This window comes from Mastacembelus armatus, chromosome 17 (assembly GCF_900324485.2).
Source record: "Mastacembelus armatus chromosome 17, fMasArm1.2, whole genome shotgun sequence".
Taxonomy (NCBI): Eukaryota; Metazoa; Chordata; class Actinopteri; order Synbranchiformes; family Mastacembelidae; genus Mastacembelus; species Mastacembelus armatus.
In genome coordinates, this window is record NC_046649.1 from 2,398,646 (window position 1) to 2,421,913 (window position 23,268).

Consider the following 23,268-nt stretch of genomic DNA (forward strand, 5'->3'; position numbering starts at 1 on the left):
ATTCATACGTAGTTTCAAGACGCAAAATCTGAAGAAAATGTTCATACAAATATCAAGTTGGAACACTTTCAGTGACAGCAACACACTATCAATCCCATGATGAAGTTTTTATGTTTGAATTTTCACTAATTAATAGGATATTAGACCTTGCTCAGGTCTTATGCATTGTCCCTAAAAATATTCTTTTCATCAGTAGTTTTGGTACTATATCCAATAATGTCCACCCTCTGAAGCAGTCAAATTGCAGGCTCTTATCAGTTAAGTTGTGACAACAATATTGTTTTATTTGAATGGTGCAAAATTCCAAATTACCTAAATTAATTGGTGACCTGGGTCACTCTGTCTAGTAGATAACTCACCTTCTCGTCTATTGCAGTGCTTACAGCGCAAATCATATAAGAACTTTAATTCCCCGTGAGATTATGTTGCTACATGACCTAACTTCATACATATAAAAGTAAAAAAATGGGAAGCAATGGTGTGTAAGCAGACACGTAATATGCCTCAGCAGGTTTTCAGACAGACTACGCCCTCATGCACTGTGGCAGTGACACACTTCACAGAAGCAGGCAGACATAAAGACACACTACAGAGAGGTAAACCAACACTATCCAGTTTTTAGTATTTTCAGTGTATTCTGAATCTTCCGTGTAGAGTCTTGTCAAGTTACAGGAAGATACATAACATACCGTTTGTCAGCCGTTTTTCCTTTGTAAAGATATAAAGTGGCACTTTGATGATGTAAATTTATTTAACAAATTTTGTTTTATTGTATTGACATGTAAACCTTTTTTGTGTGTGTTCCCATAAAAATTATACGGTTAAGTATACAGAAAAATATAAGTTACTTCAATTTCAGCAATCTCAGAACAAAGGTCTTTTGTTTTCTGTTTTTTTTAACAAATATTTTTTGTTGTTGCAAGTATTAATAATTACGATTGCTTAATTATTTCAAATGATTTTATGTGAGAAATGGTGTATAACACAGTAAATTCACAGTATACTACTGAAATATAACTAGCCCTTTTGCCCAAAATGCCACCGTTGCAAGAATATGGCTTTTAGTTTGAAAGGCATGAACGGAATACCCTTTGGTGTCTCTGTTGGACTTGACACTGTTGCTGGCGACGGTCAGGTTCGTACAACGTGTTGAAACATGTAAAACTAACTAACTACAACTGTCTAACCTTCCTTGTATTTGGCTATTGGCTGGTATTAGCATTAGCATGTGGCTTAGCTAACGTTACACAAATTCCAATGAGAGGCATAAGTTGTTTTTCTGGGTTATTAGGAGTTGTGGGTGGGTTTTGAAGGTACCCTTACCTACGGTGAGTTAGCTAGTAAGTTAGTAAAAATAATGGTTAGGTTTTAATATGCACGTTTAGGTTTAATCGCTAAATAACAAGACGATAATGTCACGACTGCTGTCAGAAGTTGTGCTAGTTAATGTTAGCTGCTCAAATCAGTTTGGTTGGCTGCATGTCTCCATCCGGTTTAAAGCTGGCAGTAAACGTCTAGACCGCAGATCAAGGTTACAAATTTCAGATAATCCCTGGCTTAGTCGATAGTCGGCCAAGTTAGCGTCAATCAGTGTTAAGTAACTAACGTTAAGCTAATCGTTAGCTAAGCGACTGACCGAGCACCAAATAAGTTGAGATTCACACAGGTCATGGTAGCGCTACATCCGAAGTGCTGAAAAGTAAGCAGTTGGGCTTGCGAGTTCATTCAGAAAAACCTGTATCATTATAAGTAATCGAAATACTTCAGTTTCCCTATGCAGCAGAGTACAGATGTTCCCGCGATGCACTGCTACCGACCCACAAACTTCATCAGCGGTATTAGGGGTGCTAAAGAGTATACAATAGATAATAATTGTCTCTCTCTGTTAAAACCTGTTCAGGGCACACACTGATGTCTTAACAATGCCCAACAAAACTTTGAAAAAACTCATCTCCCCCTCAGCTTTTCAAGATGAGTTCCAAAGTGTCAGGTCTGCTGGAGAAAGGTGAGGAGGAGGAGGAAGAAGAAGAAGAAGAAGAAGAGAGCATCAACCCAACAGAGGTGAAAATGAGTCAGATAGTGATGCCGTGTCATAGCAACCATCAACAGGAGCTGAGTGTGGGACAGCTGCTCAAATGGATGGACTCCACTGCCTGCCTGTCTGGTGAGATCTTTGTATGTGGTTTAGTCATGCAGTGTGTGTTGAAGTAATTTTACCTTTAAGTGCCCAGTGTATATTGCAGCCACAGACAAGTCAGACAGGGAATTAAATATCTGTGTTTCATATGGACAGCTGAGAGACATGCAGGAAGTCCATGTGTCACTGCTTCCATGGATGACATACACTTTGAACACACCATAAGGTAATAGGAAGTGTCTGGGTCTGTATGACTGTGTGTATGTTGGTGTGTGCGTGTGCATATTGAGTGTATACTCATTCTTTTAATGCCTCTTTGTTCAGAGTGGGTCAAGTGGTGAACATCAGGGCAAAGGTGAACAGAGCGTTTAACACCAGTATGGAGGTCAGTGAACTTCACTTTATGTTTTTGAAACCTATCAGCCATGTTTCACTTTAACACATTCTTCAAACAAACACTCATTCATTTACTTTGCATGAAAGCAAATGACTAGAATTAGTGTATGAAGACATTATGTCTATTAAAGAGAAACTCAAAGCAGCATAGTGGTGAGTTATTGGTGTGGAATGTACATTATACTACACTGATAATGTTAGAGCTGTTGTTATAAGATAAGCACAGGTAAGGCCACATAATTTTATTAGTCCCACAGTGGGGAACTTCCAGAATGCAACAGCATAAAAATGTAAGAGTAGCAATAGTCAATAGTGTATTTGCAATGACAAAAATATATACAAAATTCAAAATTACAAAAATACTGTAAAAATGTAATAACTGAAAAAATATATAATAAAGTACTATAGGACACATTTATTTCATATTTCAGAGTAAAAGTGTTTTTGTGGTCTGTTGTTTAGGAAACTAAGCAATTTTTAAAACAATATCAAAAAGCAGTACGAACAATAAAGAACATACCAGATAAATGATCTGTGGCAGGGTGAAAGTCACCTAAAAGTGCCACATCTGATTTGTGTTACTGTATATTTCCCATCACAGCTATGTTGATGTACACAAATATTAGGATAAATTATCTCTAGTCTGCAACAGGAAAGACTAAATTTATACTGCTGGATAGAAGTCTACTGATTTCAGCTGATACTAGGCTTCTTGTTTCATCATTTTTTCATGTCTGTTCAAGAGCTGTAAAGTACTGACATATAGATTACATTTATACAGTGGCTTTAACCCACAATATGAACATACAGTACTTATATTTTGACCATGAAGCATTATATATTCCATCTGAGGTGGGCATCCATGTGATCTGTGAGGACCTGTTCTGTGGTCGCCACTGGAGGGTTTGTCATGCCTATGCCACATTTGTTACCCAGCGCACAAACACCGGAAAAAAGGTAATTGGGTGTTGCATGGAGGTCAAAAATGATTTTGAAGAGATTACACCCCTTTGTTTTTTTAGACTATGTGTGAAGTGGTGTACACTTGCTGTAATAGTGACTGCAGAACTAGATTAAACGTGTAACATTCTGCAGAGGTGTTCTCATGCTAAGAAGGCAAATTTACTGACCTTACCTTACAGGTGATCTTGAAGCCCATAGTACCACGCACTCAGAAAGAACAAGTTGAATACAGCGTGGCAGCGGAGAGACGGAGGGTCAGGATGGTACATGATGACATCATCAAAGATCTGCTCTCCCATGGGGCTATCCAGCATGGTAGGTGTGATGCACACTGTCACAGTCCAGCATACAACATATGGTATTACAATTTGCTGTAGCTGTTTTTCCTGATAAAGCAGATGTTGTAACTTGCTTTGAACTGGGAGATTATTGGAGGATTCAACCTGTTGCTGAATGTTACTCAGCAACAAGTCAGCAATGTCAGATAAACTTTAGTCTCAGTTACATACAGACACTCTTGAAAAATATTAAATAATAAAAATGAAAATAGAATGGAATATAAAGCAGAGTATACAGCATTTGCATATGTACAATATACACACAGATGGAAGTAAATATACACTATATACAAACATAAATAGTCAGCATCACAGAAGAGACTGTGGTGGAGGATGGTGGAGTCATCTGCTGCAAAGGGGGGAGTTAATAAATGAAGGATGGAGAACGGTATGTACCGTTCACTGTGACAGCAGAGCTGGATGAGTCTGTTGGAAAATGAGCTCCTCTGACCCTCTATGGTGAAGTGGGTGTAAAGAATTGTCCATGATGAAGAGCAGTTTGGTCAGTGTCCTCCTGTCCCTCACTGACTCGAATGTCTCCGTGTCCCTGCCAATAATGTGTCCTCATGTCTACTCACATCTGATTAGGATAGTCTACTCATGCCCTTCTTGTACACAGCATCACTGTTGTCCTTCCAGTCCAGCCTGCTGTTCAAGTCAACCCCCAGGTATTTGTAGTGGTCCACAACTTCCACCTCCTGGCCATTAAAAAGCCCTCAACTAACACATTTCTTCCTGCTGATATAATGTTTTATAAAACGTACAAAAGTATACATTTAGCAGTGAATTGAAAAAAAAAAAGATCTTGAAAGGGAGCCTGGTTAGAGAAATCAGAAAGCATTGGGAGGAGCTTGTTGATTTGTCTGTTCATGGGATTTTTTTTTTTTGAAAGCTATTAAATCACATTTGTATCTTGCGTTAAATTTCAAATATGTCTGTGTGTATTTGTGTCTGACAGCTGATAACTCAGCAGTAGATGATGCAGTTGCAGCAGAGAGGACCAAGGTGGAGAGCGTTGAACTGGTTCTACCCCCCCATGCTAACCATCAGGTTCATTTTTTTGTGTCTTTCTGTCTGGCTCTCTATATATGTCAGGGTGATATCGTAGCATTTTTGGTAGTGGTATTCTTAGAATCTATAGTTTTTGTCAAATTTACTACAGTAAAAAATTTGGTATGGTGCTGTTGTGTGACATAATGAATTTGAATATCCCATATCCAGTGAATTCAAAGGCTTTTACAGTTGATGCATTGTGTCTTATCAAGGGCTGGGTTTAAAATTGATCTTCATTTGAAAGATCTGGTAAAGATTTATGAAATCCATGGATTGATTTTTAAAAATATGCCATTTCAGGCATGCTCTGTGGACTAGACTCATGCAATGTGATTAGTCTACCTGCGAGATAGAACCAAAACATGACAGAAGCTACAGTGAGAGCACCGTCAGGCCTGAAGGCAGATGTGTGGCATTATTTTGGATTCCAAAAGGGGAGCTGGACAAAAGCAAAGCCATATGCAAGATGTGCCAACAATGTAAAATATTGTGGAAATACCAGAAATCTCTGAAATCATTTGAACAGACAATACTTTAAATCAATCTCTTTCATAACCAAGCAGAATTGGTTTTGAAATAGAAATATTATTATTAATATAAGTCAATATTGATTCAAATTAAGACCTTGTGAATCTAATCCATTCACGACATTGGTAGCCATGCCCAACCCTAGTCTTATCAGTGTTGTGTTTTTCTTTTCTGCTTGTCTAATCACCAGGTGACTACATTTGGAGGACAGATCATGGCATGGATGGTGAATGTAGCTGTGATTGCTGCCAGGTACAGTAACATGCACATATTTAAATTTCTTTATTTGAACACACCATAGTTTGTTACTTATGTATGGTAAGCTGATTTAACATTAAACAGATTTCGCTTGAATATCCGTACTTGTATTTCAGATATAAACAATTACATTTTGGATATCCAAAATAACTTCACTGTGCCATTTTAGCATTTATTTGACCGACAGAATTCACATTTAAGATATCTGTAATATATTTATGACTAGTCGCAACTGTCATTTAAAGCAACACTATGAAACTTCCTGGGGTCGGGGCCTGTTGACGAGCGCCTGGTGGCTGGGTCTCCCCCCATGGGGCCCAGCCGTGCAAAGAGCGACGTGGGGCCACTCTTCTGTGGACCCACCACCCGCAGGAGGATCCATAAGGGGCTGGTGCTTAGTGGATTAGGCAGTGGTCGAGGATGGGGACTTCGGCAACCCAATCCCTGGATGCTGAAACTGGCTCTAGGGACATGGAATGTCACCTCACTGGGGGGGGAAGAGCTGAAGTTGTGTGGGAGGTCGAGCGGTACCGACTAGAGATAGTCAGGCTCACCTCCACGCACAGCCTGCGTTCTGGAACCCAGCTCCTTCAGAGGGGCTGGACTCTCTTCTACTCTGGAGTTGCTCGCGGTGAGAGGCGGCGAGCTGGTGTGGGCTTGCTCATAGCTCCCCAGCTCAGTTTTCCCCCCTGAATGAAAGGGTCGTTTCCCTGCGCCTTCGGGTCGGGGACAGGTCTCTCACTGTTGGTTCGGCCCAGAGGCCGAACAACAGTGCAGAGTACCTGGCCTTTTTGGAGTCTCTTGGGGGGGTGCTGAAAGGTGCTCCTACTGGGGACTCTATAATTCTGTTGGGGGACTTCAATGCTCACGTGGGCAGCGACAGTGAAACCTGGAGGGGCGTGACTGGGAGGAACGGCCTCCCCATACGAACCCGAGTGGTGTTCTGTTGTTGGATTTCTGTGCTAGTCAGAGTTTGTCCATAACAAACACCGTGTTCAAGCATAAGGGTGTCCATCAGTGCACATGGCACCAGGACACCCTAGGCCAGAGGCCGATGATCGACCATGCTGTCGTGTCATCTGACCTTTGGCCGTATGCCTTGGACACTCAGGTGAAGAGAGGGGCTGAGCTGTCATCTGATCACCACCTGGTGGTGAGTTGGATCTGCTGGCGGAGGAGGAAGCGGGACAGACTTGGCAGGCACAAACGTACTGTGAGGGTCTGTTGGGAAAGTTTGGCTGAACCCGCTGTCAGAGGGGTCTTTAACTCCCACCTGGGCTGCAGCACGCTTGGCCCGGCGGTGACGGTGGCAAAAACTCGGGTATGGGAGGAGTTCGGTGAAGCCATGGAGAACAAACCGTCCGCCGCCTTAGGAGGGGGAAACAGTGCTCTGCCAACACTGTTTACAGTGGAAGTGGGGAGCTGCTGACCTCGACTGGGGATATTGTCGGACAATGGAAGGAATACTTCGAGGATCTCCTCAATCCCGTCAACACGTCTTCCATGAGGGAAGCAGGGGCTGGGGATTCGGAGGCTGATCCAGCCATCACCCAAGCCGAAGTCACTGAGGTAGTTCGGCAGCTCCTCGGTGGCAAAGCACCGGGGGTGGATGAGAACCACCCCGAGTACCTCAAGTCTCTGGATGTTGTTGGGCTGTCATGGCTGACACGCCTGTGCAACATCGTGTGGCGTTCGAGGACAGTACCCCTGGATTGGCAGACCGGGGTGGTGGTTCCTCTTTTTAAGAAAGGGGACCAGAGGGTGTGTTCCAACTACAGAGGGATCACACTCCTCAGCCTCCCGGGGAAGGTCTATGTCAGGGTGCTGGAGAGGAGGATCCGGCCGGTGGTCGAACCTCGGATCCAGGAGGAACAATGCGGTTTCCGTCCCGGTTGTGGAACACTGGACCAGCTCTATACCCTCTTGAGGGTGCTCGAGGGCTCATGGGAGTTTTCCCGACCAGTTTACATGTACTTTGTGGCCTTGGAGAAGGCATTCGACTGGGTCCCTTGCGACATCCTGTGGGAGGTGCTCCAGGAGTATGGGGTCCGGGGCCCCTTGCGGTCTCTGTACAAACGGAGCAGGAGCTTGGTTCGCATTGCCGGTAGTAAATCAGACCGGTTCCCAGTGCACGTTGGACTCTGGCAGGGCTGTCCTTTGTCACCAGTTCTGTTTATTACTTTTATGGACAGAATTTCTAGGCGCAGCCAGGGGCCGGAGGGAATCCAGTTTGGGGACCACAGGATCTCATCTCTGCTTTTTGCAGATGATGTTGTCCTTTTGGCTCCATCGACCCAGGACCTCCACCGTGCGTTGGGCCAGTTTGCAACCGAGTGTGAAGCAGCTGGGATGAGAATCAGCACCTCCAAGTCTGAGGCCATGGTTCTCAACCGGAAAAAGGTGGCTTGCCATCTCCAGGCCAGGGGAGAGATCCTGCCTCAGGTGGAGGAGCTTAAGCATCTTGAGATCTTATTCACGAGTGAGGGAAGGACAGAACGTGAGATTGACAGACGGATCGGGGCATCGGCAGCAGTAAATGCGGTCGGTGTACCGGTCCGTTGTGGTGAAGAAGGAGCTGAGCCGGAAGGCGAAGCTCTCGATTTACCGGTCAATCTACGTTCCTACTCTCACCTATGGTCATGAGCTTTGGGTCATGCTTCCTCCGCAGGGTGGCCGGGCGCTCCCTTAGAGATAGGGTGAGGAGCTCGGTCCCCCGGGAGGGGCTCAGAGTAGAGCCGCTGGTCCTCCACATCGAGAGGAGTCAGTTGCTCTGCTTGGTTTTGAGAATTCCAAGTTACATCGTTTCATCTTATAGTTAGTTGTTGGCTAACTCCACCCAGATGAGTTGTCACGAGTTAACCATGTGACGTGTGCCGCAAAACTGGTCGCACTCTTCTGCTGGCAGTAGATGGGCGGGGCTGAGTGAGCCTACCCGATCATGAATTGCATATTGCATAGTGCTGTTGTAGCCGATACAAGCCCACTCAGGCTGCAGCGGTAGTAGAATTCGTCCGATTAACGGTTGTTCTACCACTGACATAATTTTAGAAAGATTATTTTAAGGTCAAAAAACTACAAAGTGTTGCTTTAAAATATTTACAACTACATTTTAGCTGGTCAGAATTGCTCATTGACTTGAATGGGAAAACTACTTTCAGATACAGTGGGTAGGGAAAGTATTCAGACCCCTTTAAATTTTTCACTCTTTGTGTCATTGCAGCCATTTGCCAAAATCAAAAAAGTTCATTTTTTTTATGACCATGTGATATTTCAGTTTTTCTTTTTTAATAAATTTGCAAAAATTTCTACATTTCTGGTTTTTTCTGTCAAGATGGGGTGCTGAGTGTACATTAATGAGAAATAAAATGAACTTTTTTGATTTTGGCAAATGGCTGCAATGACCCAAAGAGTGAAAAATTTAAAGGGGTCTGAATACTTTCCGTACCCACTGTATAGAAAACAGTGTTTATGCATGGTTAGTAAAAAACTACAATTTTAAGTCACTGAGATAAGACCATAAAACACATACAGAACATTGGTTCACAAGACTTTTGAGTAGTCAAATGTGTTTGCTTCAAAATGATGTGAAAATCATCTTGTTCACAGAAAACAATACACTGATTAGGCTTTTCTAAGGCCCTTTTTGTTTAGAAAAGACATATGCGGGAAGGTGTGTCTGATCATGAATAATCATGTGATTTACCTGAGAAGACAAAGACCCGCATAATGAGGATTCAGTCAGGAATGTGGCTGAGATTGAATTGCTGCAATACAATACAATGCAGATGCAAACATTCATCATCTGAGTCGCTTTGTCCTCTCACATCACTGTCTGAAACTATACAAAGCACTTCTTCACCTGCGTAACGTGCCATCATCCAAACGTGCAGAAAAAGTGAGTAAATTCTATGATGAAGTTTGACGTTTTATGTCATTTCTCGGGGGCGTGTACAGAACTACCTGGCTCACCTCAGATTACTTTGATATGAACAGTGCGCTCAGTGCAAGGCGGGATCACATTAGCTATAATGAGGTGAGACAGGAGAAACCGTGCTGCTTCTTACTTTCATATGGATTACATAAAAAGAGATGATTTGTTTTCAACTTGAATTGTTTCATTTAAAAGAAACCATTTCAAGCTTTCTAGCCATATATTTCTTATTTTTATGAGGCAGGTATTCGCTGAGATTCTGGTTGTTTTATTTATGTGTCTGTGAAGAGAGAAGACAGAGACGGAGAAGACAGAGACCCTGTCTGCTTTCTTAATTTTACAAAAGCACAGCGTTTTGTTGTTATTATGAGTCTATACAAATGAAACTACACCCTTTACAGTTTCGAATGAAATATTGCTCTTATCTGTACGATCAAAACTGACCGAATAATTTGTTTCGGCATTATCAGGAGAAGATGCCACAAGTGTTTCAGATATCTTTAATTGGAATTATGACTAGTCAAATGTCCATTAAAGATATCTGGAATTCGGCTTTTGACTAGTCCAAAATGTGATTGTAGATATCTGAAATTCCCATTGTGGATAGTTGAAATGCAATTGTAGATATCTGGAAATCACATTGTGCATAGTCGAAATGCAATTGCAGACAGCTTGAAATCACATTGTGGATAGTCGAAATGCAATTGCAGATATCTGGAAATCACATTGTGGATAGTCGAAATGCAATTGTAGATATCTGAAAGTAGTTTTCCCATTCAAGTCAATGAGCAATTCTGACTAGTTAAAATGTCATTGCAGATATCTTAAATAACAATTGTGACTAGTCATAATTACAGCTATATTAAACTTGAATTCTAACGGTCGACTAAATGCTAAAACGGGCTGCCGTACTCATGTATATACTCAAATTTACACTCACTGACTTACTTGAATACATCCTGTGTAGACACGGTGAAAGGACTGAAGCTGTTGTTTTGATGACATGATCCTCATGCTACCCATCCTGTGTAGACACTAGTATTAGGGTTTTATTTTCTGAAATGATTTCATATCTTTTCACTGTGTTGTCACTGTGGTTTTATTTATATATTTTTTGTTCAAATCTAGCTAGTAGCAAACAGCTTTAGGAGTGTTAGTGTTAATATGTTATACCTGAGACTTCATTGCCCCATGATGCTTTAAATGTTTTTCTGTTTTCTCTGTGCAGTCGTCTATGTCAGGCTCATCCGACTCTCCGGACCATTGACATGTTCACTTTCAGAGGACCCTCTCAAGTTGGAGACAGACTGCTGCTGAAAACTATCGTCAATAATACATTCAAAAACAGGTATTGGTGAGAAGATAAAAAACAGGTCATAATAGCAAGTCAGCATTAAAATGGTAAAGCAATGTAAAATTGCTACTGTGTGAATTAAAAAAGTGAGGGATTTATTGTGTCTTGCAGCATGGAGGTGGGGGTGCGAGCTGAGGCCTACCAGGAGGAGGGGTCTAATCGACACATAAACTCTGCCTTCATGACCTTTGAGGTGCTTGATGACCACAGAAAGCCACGTGTATTACCACGGATACGACCTGAACCCCTGGTGAGTAAGTCAACAGAATGATCTCCTGATGAACACTTTTATCATAAATGCTTTTGTTTTTGCATGTAATATTCTGATTCTGGAAAGTATTACAGAAATAACAAGTTAATTATTCTCTCTATTAAAACACTCAGTTCAGGGGGAAGATCACTGCAGTGGATGTTTTTGAGGTAGATTAAAAATGTTTCAGTTGATGCTGAGTGAATGATAATACACAGAAATGTGTATGAAGATCAAATTGCTAAGCAGTTTATAGTCTTTAGTTTATAGTCTTTCTAATATTAAAACCAGTTTATTTTACACGATTTGTTCCTGAGAGGTTATATTTTTGCATCCAGTTATAGGAATGTGGATACTGTAGATTGTCTAGTGTTCTGATCTTTTCTATACTGTCGATAGAGGCATTGATACTGCTCTATTTCCTCTCACTAAGAGAGGAGCAGGCTGTATATATTACTGACCAATGATACTGTTATGAATCAGTAAAGCTGCAGGCCATAAAAAATGAGCTGAAAGAAACGACAGCATATGCTAATATGTCTGTTAAGATTCTCAGTCGTCCAGGGGAAGGGCAGTATAGCATCTAGAGGTTGAGTCACGGCAACTGGACTTTCGGTTTTTAGGTTGAAACGTTTCAACCCCCTATCTAAATGGCTTCATCAGTCTGAGAAATTGCTGGTATGGAACCTCCAATTTATCTCTCATGTTGGTTTCACTCCACCCCTAGTCCCATAGGCTCATTAGGTGAGCTGTGTAAATCAGGTGAGGGTCATTAGGATCTAATTGTAGACTCAGGTGACCCCTGAGATTCACTAAGATTGTGTCCTCCCTGGAAGACATTTGATTTGTTGCTTAATTTCCTGGCAATAGATGAAAGGACAGCCTGGTAGATTGAAGACACGTTATGTCTGAGCCCTCCACCCCTGCTAATATTTAAGTTTCCCCCACATAACCTCTAGAAAAAGTGCCACAGTGCTGGGATTGAAGGGGTGTGATGGCTTGGCTAAACAAAAATCAGAGCAACAAACTTGACGTGACTCAAAAAGTCAATTGTTGTTTGACGCAATGAACCCTTTGAAGTACTGACCTTGCTTTTATTGTAGCAGCTCTTATCAGTGGCCTCCTACAGGTTTGAGACACAAGCATGCAAGAGTTCAGTTGAAAAGTGCTGTATTTCTGGGTTACTCTATTAATTGGGAGATAATAGTATTATCAGCATAAACAAATGAAAGAAAACAGACAACAGTTGGTGGGAAAATATTCTGGTTTGGTTTGTGCTAAGAAGGTTTTAGTGTTGTTCCAATGTACAACTTTCAGAGTAAGAGAATAGGAAAGTCCTGTTTCTTTAAACAATAAAAAAGTCTGTTCTTTGTGGAGTTAAAAAGACAAAGAAAATTAAAGTGACAAAAACAGCCAAACAAACACTCTCTGCCATTATCTTATATTTACAGGAAGGGGAAAGAAGGTTTCAAGAGGCTATAGCCAGAAAGAAGATTAGATTGGACAGGTAAGCTATCTGTCTGCTCCTATGATAAGCAAATACTTTCTTACAGTGCATCCGGAAAGTTTTCGCAGCGCTTCACTTTTTCCACATTTTGATATGTTATAGCCTTATTCCAAAATGGATTAAATTCATTATTTCCTCAAAATTCTACAAGCAATACCCCATAATGACAATGTAAAAGAAGTTTGTTTGAAATCTTTGCAAATTTAATAAAAACGAAAACAAAAAAATCACATGTACATAAGTATTCCGTACTCATAAGTACATGTATTCACAACCTTTGCCATAACACTCAAAATTGAGCTCAGGTGCATCCTGTTTCCACTGATCATCCTTGAGATGTTTTCATATCTTGATTGGAGTCCATCTGTGGTAAATTTTGTTAATTCAACATGATTTGGAAAGGCACACACCTGTCTATATACGGTCCAACAGTTAACCCTCTGGGGTTTTGGTCAGGGTGTTTTGGGGCCCTGGACAAATTTTGACATGCCCTGACATTTGTGCTTTTTTCAGTTGTTTTTAAACATATTAATGGCTAAAGTCTGATAACACTAATCAGCACAAAATGGGCTACAATAATATGTGAGCAGAAAGTTTATACATGATTGTGTTTTTGAGAAAAAAGTGTTTATGCATGGTTAGTGAAAAACTACAATTTTTAAGTCACCGAAATAAGACCATAAAACACAAACCAGAGCATTGGTTCACAAGACTTTGGAGACCTGCATGTTGTAGGCTAAAGTGTTTACTTCACAATGATCTAAAAGTCATCTTGTTCACTCATTCACAGTAAACAATACACTGATTTAAATTTTCTAAGACACTTTTTGTCCAGAAAGTCCATATGCATGAAGGTGTGTCTGAGGATGAATAGTCATGTGATTTACCTGAGAAGACAAAAGACGAACTCAACGACCAGACAAGGACGCGCATAATGAGCCTTTCAGTCAATGTAGCTGAGAGGGGATTAGTGCAGCACAATACAAAACAATGTGGAGCCAAACATTCGTCAATTGAGTTAAAATCAGTGTTTTTACTCTGAGGACAAACTAAACTATTTGTCTCTGTGTGGAATATAAGAAGCCCTTCTTCACGTGCGTAACGCGCCATCATCCAAATGCGCCGAAAAAGTGAGTAAATTCTATGATGAAGTTTGACGTTTTATGTCATTTCTCGGGGGTGTGCACATATTTACCTGGTTCACCTGAGATTATTTACATGTGAACAGTGAACAGAGTACAAGGTGGGATCGCATTACCTGTAATGAGGTGAGACAGGAGAAAACGTACTTCTCCTTACGTTCATACGGATTAAATAAAAAGTGATGATTTGTATTCGACTTCAATTGTTTCATTTAAAAGAAAACATTTCAAGCTGTCTAGTCATATGTTTCTTATTTTTATGAGGCAAGTATTCTCTGAGATTCTGGTTGTTTTATTTACGTGTCTGTGAAGTGAGATGACAGAGACAGAAAAGACAGAGAGTGCACCCTGTCGGTTTTCTTTAACAAAAGCACAGCGTTTTGTTGTTATGATGGTATATAACTAAAAGTAGACACTTTACAGATTTGAATGATATATTTCTTTTATCTGTACGATCAAAATTGACGGAGTAATTTAAGTTTGTTTCGGCATTATCAGGAGAAGATGCGTCAAAACGCTCCGGCACGTTTGTCCATCATCCAAAAATGGAGGAAGTTTGGTACCACCAGGACTCTTCCTAGAGCAGGCCGCCTGGTCAAACTGAGCGATCAGGGGAGGAAGGCCTTTGTCAGGGAGATGACCAAGAACCTGATGGTCACTCTAAAAGAGCTCCAACGTTTCTCTGTGGAGAGAGTAAAACCTTCCAGAAGAACAATCATCTTTGCACCACTCTACCAATCAGGCCTGTATAGTAGTGTGGCCAGACAGAAGTCACTCATCAGGCTCATGACAGTCTACCTGGAGTTTTTCCAAAAGGCATCTGAAGGACTCTCAGACCATGAGAAAGTTCTCTGGTCTGATGAAACAAAGATTGAAGTCTTTGGCCTGAATGCCAAGCATCATGTCTGGACGAAGCCAGGAACCTCTCATCAGCTGCCCAATACTATCCGAACAGTGAAGCATGGTGGTGGCAGTATCATGATGTGGGGGTGTTTTTCAGCAGCAGGGACTGGGAGATTGGTCAAGATCAAGAGAAAAATGAATGCAACAATGTACAGAGACATCCTTGCTGAAAATCTGTTCCAGATAACAGGAGGCTGTGGGACAACTCTGTGAATGTCTTTCAGAGGCCCACCCAGAGCCCAGACTTGAACCCGATTGAACATCTCTGGAGAGATCTGAAAATGGCTGTGCACTGATGCTCCCCATGCAACCTGATGGAGCTTGAGAGGTACTGCAAAAAAAGAATGGGAGAAAATAGGTGTGCCAAGCTTGTAGTATCATACAATTAAGACTTGAGGCTGTAATTGGTGCCAAAGATGCTTCAACAAAATATTAAGCGAAGGCTGTGAATACTTATGTACATGTGAATTTTTTGTTTTTAATACATTTACAAAAAAATTCAAACAAACTTCTTTTATGTTGTCATTATGGAGTATTGTTTGTAGAATGTTGAGGAAAATAATTAATTTAATCCATTTTGGAATAAGGCTGTAACATAAAATGTGGAAAAGTGAAGCGCTGTGAATACTTTCCAGATGTACTGTAGATCGTAGGTCCTCCGCTCTGTGTTGGAAGTAACGGTACATTTTATACTTTGTGAGTTTAAATAAATAAAAACACTGTAAAGCTAAGAACTTTTTTCCGTGTGGTCCTCATGACTTGGCTTGTTTACATATTGATGGCCAAGTAATTCTTTATATACTGGAGTTGTGAAAAGGTTGAATCAGACCAAAGTTTATTTGTCCCTGAAACCCCTCAGCTCTAATGCATGTAGAGGGTCCCCACTACAGGATTCCAGTTGTACTGCTTGTATAGAAAAATATTACACATATCTACATGATCGGCAAGACCTGTGTGTTCTTCCCTTTACCTAACATTCGTCCTTCTGCTGGAAACAGTAAATAGTTCAAATGTCTGCTTTTTGTTGTTTCAGAAAGTACATAATTTCCTGTAAGCAGGGTGAGGTTCCTCTGTCTGTGCCCTGGGACCCCAGAAACCAGGTGAGGAGAAGCTTTATGAATCACATTACCAGTAATTACAGCTCAGTTTGGGTCAAATGGTCTCCTGTGGAGAGGAATGGATGTATGGAGACAATGTGTAGTAGTCCACCGGCTGATAGTATTTATTATAGGCTGATCGCCTATTTATTTTTACTACTGTCCACTACACCAACTGGTCGGTAATGTCTAAGGCAGGGATCTCCAGCCCTGGTCCTTGAGAGCTACTGCCCTGCAGGTTTTCCAAATAGCCCTGCCCTTCCAGTTTCTGACTGGCTGAACACACCGGATCCAGGTAATTAGCAGTGTAATGATTACCTGGGACAGGTATGTTCTGCCAATCAGAAGCTGGAAGGTACGAATTCATTTTGTCTTCCCCCACTTCCCCCCTCATCTGAGATGGTATGTTCCAGCTAGTGATTGGTTAAATTCTCAGACAAAAGGAGCAGAAATTACATAGGGTAGCTTCTTAACATGCTACTACATGCAGTGTGTAACTGGCATTTTTATATTTAGAAGCTCAAAACAGACTGGGCAGCAGAGGTGGGAAGTAATGAAGTACAAATACTTCGTTACTGTACTTAAGTAGATTTTTCAGGTATCTGTACTTTACTTGAGTATTTATCTTTCTGGTGACTTGTTACTTTTACTCCCTATATTTAAACAAATATCTGTACTTTCTACTCCTTACATTATGAAACAGGCTCATTACGTTTTCAACCTCCATGGATGACAACACGACGTAAAAGATGTAACTAACTAAAGAGGGAAATCGAGTGAGTGTACAGGTTATGACAGAGAGAAAACTTGCAGTGCCACATGGAGGTAAAAAGGGATCCAGGGAGTGTTGCTGAGTCCGACGACAATGCAGCAGATTCAGAAAAGCAAGACATTCCCCAATCATGGCCGTATTTAAAACAACTGTTAGAAGTTGTCAGCTCCAACAATGATTCATGGTGAATACATTTTGTGTTTTGTTCCCTGTACCAGCACTGTGCAGGTTGTTAACAGAAGAAGAAGAATTTCCTTTTTTTGTGTCGAACAATCAAAAGATGTATTATGTATCATTGACAGCAAAAAACATTTTTACTTAAGTACATTTGAGACCATGTACTTTCTTACATTTACTTGAGTAAAGAAATTGAGTCAGTACTTGTACTTTTACCAGAGTCTTTTTTCACACAAATATCTGCACTTCTTCTTAAGTTTAAAATGTGAGTAGTTTTGCCACCTCTACTGGCCCGGTATTAGACAACTGAATAAATAGTTTTTTTTATGCCACTTGTAAATCAAATCAATAAAGCAAAGAGATATATTTAATTTTAGTCCAGCAAAATACAAACAAGCAAACAAAAAAACCAAAAACATTCATTCAAGGCAAAAAAAGTAAAATAATTGTCTTTAAATATGTATATGTATTCATATTTAGAAGGGACATACATATAAATTTAACTTTATTTCTTTCATTTGTTTTTATGTAACATCCTCTGTAGCATCATAGCATCCTTTTACTGTAATCTGTAAGTTAAGAAACATTTTTATTAGCTTTATGAGCTTTGGTAGCATAATGGCCTATAACAAAGGTATGTGGTGATCCATGGGCCAGTTTAAATGTTATCAATTGCATATATGTATGTTTTGTTTTCAGGTGTATCTAAGCTATAACAATGTGTCAGCTCTGAAGATGTTGGCAGCTAAAAACAGCTGGCGCCTCAGTTCGGAGAAAAACAAGGTATCTACTATTCTCTACTTAGAAGGGAGCTTTTTTTGTTTTGTGTTTCTACAAAAGGTGCTGGGTCTCTCATTTGATTCTTTGTTCCCAGGTTCGTCTTTACACCCTGGAGCAAAAGTCCATGTTGAGTTTCAGGGTGGAATCAGAGGTGGATGTTCCTGCTCAGAGAGCCTTTGGTCTGCTGGCTGAGCTGAGCAACAGACCAAGCTGGGACACACATTATCAGTAATACTTTTATACATTCACACACTTAGTAAAAGATCAGTTCAACATGGACTGCATTCAGTGTGTAAAAGTCAAGTTATACTATGTGAATGATTCCACTGAGGGGAGGACTTTAGAGGAAACAGGTAGATGTTCAGGGTGTGTATTGATCAGCTGCCTGAGAGCAGGAAATTAATGATTAGTAACAAGTTTATATGTCACATATGTGTTTGTAGTGAAATGTACTGTGATGTGCTCCTGTCATGTGCCACAAATCTATGGTGATAAGGGGTCAGAATAGTTCTGCTGGTCAGGGGCATAAACAACTGATGACAACTGTTGGAATGTTTCCCACAGACTAGAGAGACTTTTGATGAGATTTTGAGATTTTTACATCCTTAAATGTTTTGTTTGCCACATTTTAAAATGGCAACAACTCACAAATATAAAATCTTTAACAAAAAACCCACCAGATCTTTGGTGTGAAGAATACAGACAGAGTAATTTGGTTTAGGTTCAGAGTCAGTGGAGCATTATATGTTTAATTTAGTCTGGACTCTGGGTTCTGGCAAGTTGTTATTTGTCAGTGTAGCCAAATAGAAACATAGGTCACATTTTATGTGGATAGTTCAGTAAAACATGTCAGTCCAAGACTTTAAAGCAACATTATGTAGCTTTTTAACCTTAAAATAATGTCTCTGAAATTTTATCAGTGGTAACACTACATAAAAGTAGCTAACAGCTAACTATAAGACGAAACAATGTAACTTGGAATTCTCAAAACCAACCCTGTGGCAGAGCCAGCGAAGAAACCAAAGAGGGTTTTATCGGAGGAAGCCAAACAGAAGAGAGAGAGAGTGATCAGAGCCCGAACACAAATCAATATTGGACAGGCTTACAGTCTTGATTCACCGGTTCAATCAGCTTAGTCAACAAATTGACGTGTGTTGCACTGAACCAAGGGGAAGCTTTTACAGCAACAGTATTTATGACACTGGTAACAGACAATTGCACTTCTCAACCAGATGGGGGAAACCGTGAGCAAAAATTTCCTAGTGTTGCTTTAAAATTACCGGTCACTTAAGAGTGAAAGTGTCTACTTCCTATATCCACATTATTATAGTCAGGTGTCACTGAAAGAGCAGTCTGATTAAACCGTTCATAAAACCAGAAATGACAGTTTTTACATTGTGATGTTATAAGGATTAAACACAAGATATGTGTTTCTTTTTTAACTTTATTGGTGCAGATAGATAAGTTCCTTACTTAGAAAAAAATTTTGTCCCTGTTTCTTTATGCTAAGATAAGCTAACTAGTACCTGCCTTATAGACATAAGTGATATTGATGTCATCTATCACTCATTAATAAAACAAGTTCATGTATTTCCCAAAATATGAAATAATACAGTCAGTATTCCTTAATTTGATATCTAGTATATTTTTGTCAACAGTGGTATTTCTTTGTGCTTTCCTAAATCAGAAGATGTGAGCTGATTCACCAAGTGGATGATGATGACTTCCTGTATCGTGTGGTAACTCCATCAGTTTGTCGTGGTGCTGTAGGCTGCCCAACTTCAGCCAGTCAGGGAGAAGGAATTCTCCAGGACTTCATCCTGTTGGCTTCTAAGAGGATGCCGTGTAGCCATGGGTCAGTAGAGTAACAGGCTGGAAGGACTTAAAGACAGGTCAAAGATTGTTCACCTCTGTCCTGCTGGATTAACTGTCCGTTGTTGGGTTTTTCCTCTTCAGAGATCCATATGTCATTGCTTTGCGTTCAGTGTCCCTGCCCACTCACCCCCCCACAGAACACTATAACAGAGGAGAAGTTCTGTGTGCTGGATTTACCATACATGAGACCCAAAACAACATGTCACTGGTAAGACAAATAATGTCAGCAGAATAAACAGGTGTATTTTATTTATACTGTAATAAACTTTTTGTTCTTTTTTCAGATCAGTTACTATAACCAGGCATCTCCAGAGGTCATTCCCTATATCTCAACAGATATTGCTGGTCTCTCTTCCTCTTTCTACCATATCTTCTGTTCCTGCAGCCAATACCTGACCAAGAACAGGCTGCAATGTGTTTCCCAGGCCACAAATACGGACAGTCACACCTGACAATGAAGATAAGAGTCTGTCAGTGTCCCTCCAAGTCACCCATGTGCAGACAGTCAATGGTACTCTCCAAAACAGTTTACATCACAACCTGTAGAGTGAGGTCAGTGTGCTCTTTATGCAGCAAGGAACAATTAACAGTCTCAAATGTAAACTTTTTTAAGGCATTAGAACACTTCATGTTAGAACTGATCAATAAAGGTAAAGTGAGAAAAGGACAACTTTGACTTAGACATTGCCATCACACCGATATTCAAGAATCAAATGTACGGCCCAATCCTGGTATCAGACTAAAGGCATATTTAATATTACTTATTCTGTTTGGGCACACATTAAAATGTCTGTTAGCCAGTGTATGTTTTACTTCTGTAAATTGTAGGCTGAATGTTTATAAAATTGTAAGCCCAACTTGAGATTTTGTTTTAGGGGGATGTGATGTCTAAAAACACTATCAGCAGCATTAAGTGGTGTGTGAATCATCTCTATTTTGCCATTTGCACAATGGAATGCTTTTCATAAGACTTTCATAAAATATTTTAAAATCTGTTTGCTCTGTCCTTGGTAAACTACATAAGAACATATAAATACATGACACTGTTAAGGCACTTTAATTTGGAGTCAGTTTGTTAGTAATTACCTACATACATAAAAAACTGATAACTCTGAAGGCCTATTTTAAAAAGTCTGCTTTATTTCATAATGTCTTTATAGCTCTTCTTTTCATAGTACCATAGTAGCTCTTTCTTTTCACACTTTTTATCTTTTCATACTTATTTACCTTTCAGTCCATCACAACCTTCCAGCTTCTCTTATGCAGTTGTCACTGTCACTGGGTGCTGTGTTTATTTATAGTAGCTAGAGTTGATTTAGATTGATGTATATTATTTAAACTCAAAGGTACTAATTAGCTAAATCTGATAGCTACTGAGTCACTTCATTAAAAGGCAGTGTGATTAGCTGAAAGGTGACAGACTTTTGACATCACCAATGAAACGCCAGTATGAATGTTCATATTATCATATAAAATGTACATTAGAATGATAAAAATAACATTTCATATTAATACATTGTTTAATAATTTTACAAATTATAGTTTCATTTATATATTTTCTTGAATTCTTTAATACAATTATCTAGCACTGAACACTTGTTAAGGTGAGATACAATAAACTTTATTCATCCCAAAGGGAAATTCAGGTAGTCTTGTAATTAATTAGTAAATTAGTAGTGAGAGTAGTCAGTTGTCCTCTGCCACTGGCTAAGGTGTTGTAGAGCCTGATGGCTGATGGATGAAGCATCTCCTGTATCATTCAGTCCTGCAGCTCAGTGAGGTGAGTCGTCCACTGCAGCTGCTTCACTGGTCCATCAGGATGTTGTGAAGGGGATGTTCAATTCAATTCAATTTTATTTGTATAGCGCCAAATCACAATACAAATCATCTCAAGGCACTTTACAAAAACTAAAGCCTGAAGCTAGCCCTAACTATATGCTTTGTCAAAGAGGAAGGTTTTAAGTCTAGCCTTAAAAGTACAGAGAGTGTCTGCCTCCTGAACCCAGGCTGGGAGCTGGTTCCACAGGAGAGGAGCTTGATAACTAAAGGCCCTGCCTCCCAGTCTGCTTCTGGAAACTCTGGGAACCACAAGTAGACCTGCACTCTGAGAGCGAAGTGGTCTATTGGGATAATATGGTACTATGAGGTCTTTAAGGTATGAAGGAGCTTGATTATGAAGGGATTTGTATGTGAGAAGAAGGATTTTAAATTCTATTCTATATTTTACAGTGAACCAATGAAGAGAAGCCAATATAGGAGAAATATGATCTCTCTTGCTAGTTCCTGTCAGGACTCTGGCTGCGGCATTCTGGATTAATTGGAGGCTTTTTATGGAGATATTGGGACATCCAGATAGTAATGAGTTACAGTAATCTAGCCTTGAGGTAACAAATGCATGGACTAGTTTTTCTGCATCATTTTGAGACAGGATGTTCCTAATTTTGGAAATGTTACGCAGGTGAAAGAATGCAGTTCTAGAGATTTGTTTTATGTGTGAGTTAAAGGACATGTCCTGGTCAAAAATAACTCCAAGGTTTTTTACAGTAGTGCTAGAGGCCAGGGCTATGCCATCTAGAGTAGCTATAATTTGAGAAAAGTTATTTCTGAGATTTTTTGGCCCAAATACAATGACTTCTGTTTTCTCTGAGTTTAAAAGTAAAAAGTTACTGGTCATCCAGGCCTTTATGTCAGTTAGACAGGCTTGAAGTCTGGTTAACTGGTTTGTGTTAACAGGTTTAATAGATAGATACAACTGAGTGTCATCTGCATAGCAGTGGTAATTAATAGAGTGTTTCCTAATGACATATCCTAAAGGAAGCATGTACAGGGTAAACAGAATTGGTCCTAGCACAGAGCCTTGTGGAACTCCATAACTAACTTTTGTTCGTGTGGAAGGTTCATCAAGGACATGAACAAACTGGAATCTGTCCGATAAATAGGATTGGAACCATTTTAACGCTGTTCCTCTGATACCAGACACATGCTCCAGTCACTGTAATAAGATGTTGTTCCAGAATGGTCTCTACCTTTTTCTGTCTCCATCTCTCCACCACAGCCTCCAGTGAGTCCAGCCTCATTCCAGTCACTGAATCAGCTTTTTGTACCAGTTTGTCCAGCAGCCTTGCATCCTTATGATTTATGCTGCCTTCCCAGCAGACTGCAGCATCAAACAGCACACTGACTACCACAGTTTGATAAAACATGTGCAACATCTTCCTGCAGGTGTCTAAGGACCTAAGGAGCAACTTAGGAGGAAAAGTCGTCTGCCCTTTTTATATAGAACATCTGTGTTCAGTAACCAGTCCAACTTATTGTCCAGTTGCATGCCTATACTTATAGGTTGGGACCACTTAAATGTCTGCACCACAAATATTGACTGGATGAGGAGGGGGTTTAGACCTTCGAAAATCCGATACCATCTCGTTGGTTTTAGAGGTGTTCAGTAGGAGGCAGTTTTTGTGACTCCAGTCACTGAAGGACTTTATCAGACCTCTATACTCCTCTTCCTGTTCATTCCTGATACACGCAACAATCACAGTATCATCAGAATACGTATGAATGTGGCAACACTCAGAATCATACATAAAGTCTGCTGTGTACAGTGTGTAAAGGAAAAAAGCCAAAACAGTCCCTTGTGGAGCCTCTGTGCTGCTCACAACTACAAGAGATGCAGTTTCCCAGCCTGATGAATTGTGGCCTTTCTGTCAGGTAATCTGTGATCCAGGAAACAAAGGAGGGGTCCACCCCCAGCCTTTTCTCTGAGGATGATTGGCTGGATGGTATTGAATGCACTATACCAGGTTCTTG

At 40.3% G+C, this 23,268-nt stretch overlaps 1 protein-coding gene across 4 annotated transcripts; it reads left to right on the plus strand.

The window, feature by feature from the left end:
* Nucleotides 1–527: 527 nt before the first annotated feature.
* Nucleotides 528–20,458, plus strand: acot11a (acyl-CoA thioesterase 11a). 4 transcript variants are annotated; one of them, XM_026314101.1, is made up of 17 exons: nucleotides 528–596; nucleotides 1,963–2,164; nucleotides 2,294–2,363; nucleotides 2,462–2,522; nucleotides 3,386–3,490; nucleotides 3,676–3,811; nucleotides 4,793–4,884; nucleotides 5,606–5,667; nucleotides 10,833–10,952; nucleotides 11,070–11,208; nucleotides 12,660–12,715; nucleotides 15,794–15,860; nucleotides 17,506–17,589; nucleotides 17,681–17,814; nucleotides 19,274–19,441; nucleotides 19,543–19,669; nucleotides 19,746–20,458. In XM_026314101.1, the coding sequence occupies exons 2-17, from the start codon at nucleotides 1,972–1,974 to the stop codon at nucleotides 19,911–19,913; spliced, it is 1,782 nt and encodes a 593-aa protein (XP_026169886.1). In that variant the 5' UTR covers nucleotides 528–596; nucleotides 1,963–1,971; the 3' UTR covers nucleotides 19,914–20,458. The 4 variants fall into 4 exon arrangements, with proteins under 4 accessions (XP_026169886.1, XP_026169887.1, XP_026169885.1 ...); XM_026314102.1 differs by lacking the exon at nucleotides 528–596 and adding an exon at nucleotides 1,105–1,135; XM_026314100.1 differs by lacking the exon at nucleotides 528–596 and adding an exon at nucleotides 1,175–1,328.
* The last annotated feature ends 2,810 nt before the right edge of the window (nucleotides 20,459–23,268 follow it).

Excerpts from the sequence above, each read along its gene's own strand:
- acot11a (XM_026314101.1), top strand. The coding sequence starts at position 1,972 with ATGAGTTCCAAAGTGTCAGGTCTGCTGGAGAAAGGTGAGGAGGAGGAG. Across the intron at positions 2,364-2,461 it reads CACTTTGAACACACCATAAG|AGTGGGTCAAGTGGTGAACA; the intron begins GTAATAGGAAGT and ends CTCTTTGTTCAG. Across the intron at positions 12,716-15,793 it reads AAGAAGATTAGATTGGACAG|AAAGTACATAATTTCCTGTA; the intron begins GTAAGCTATCTG and ends TTGTTGTTTCAG.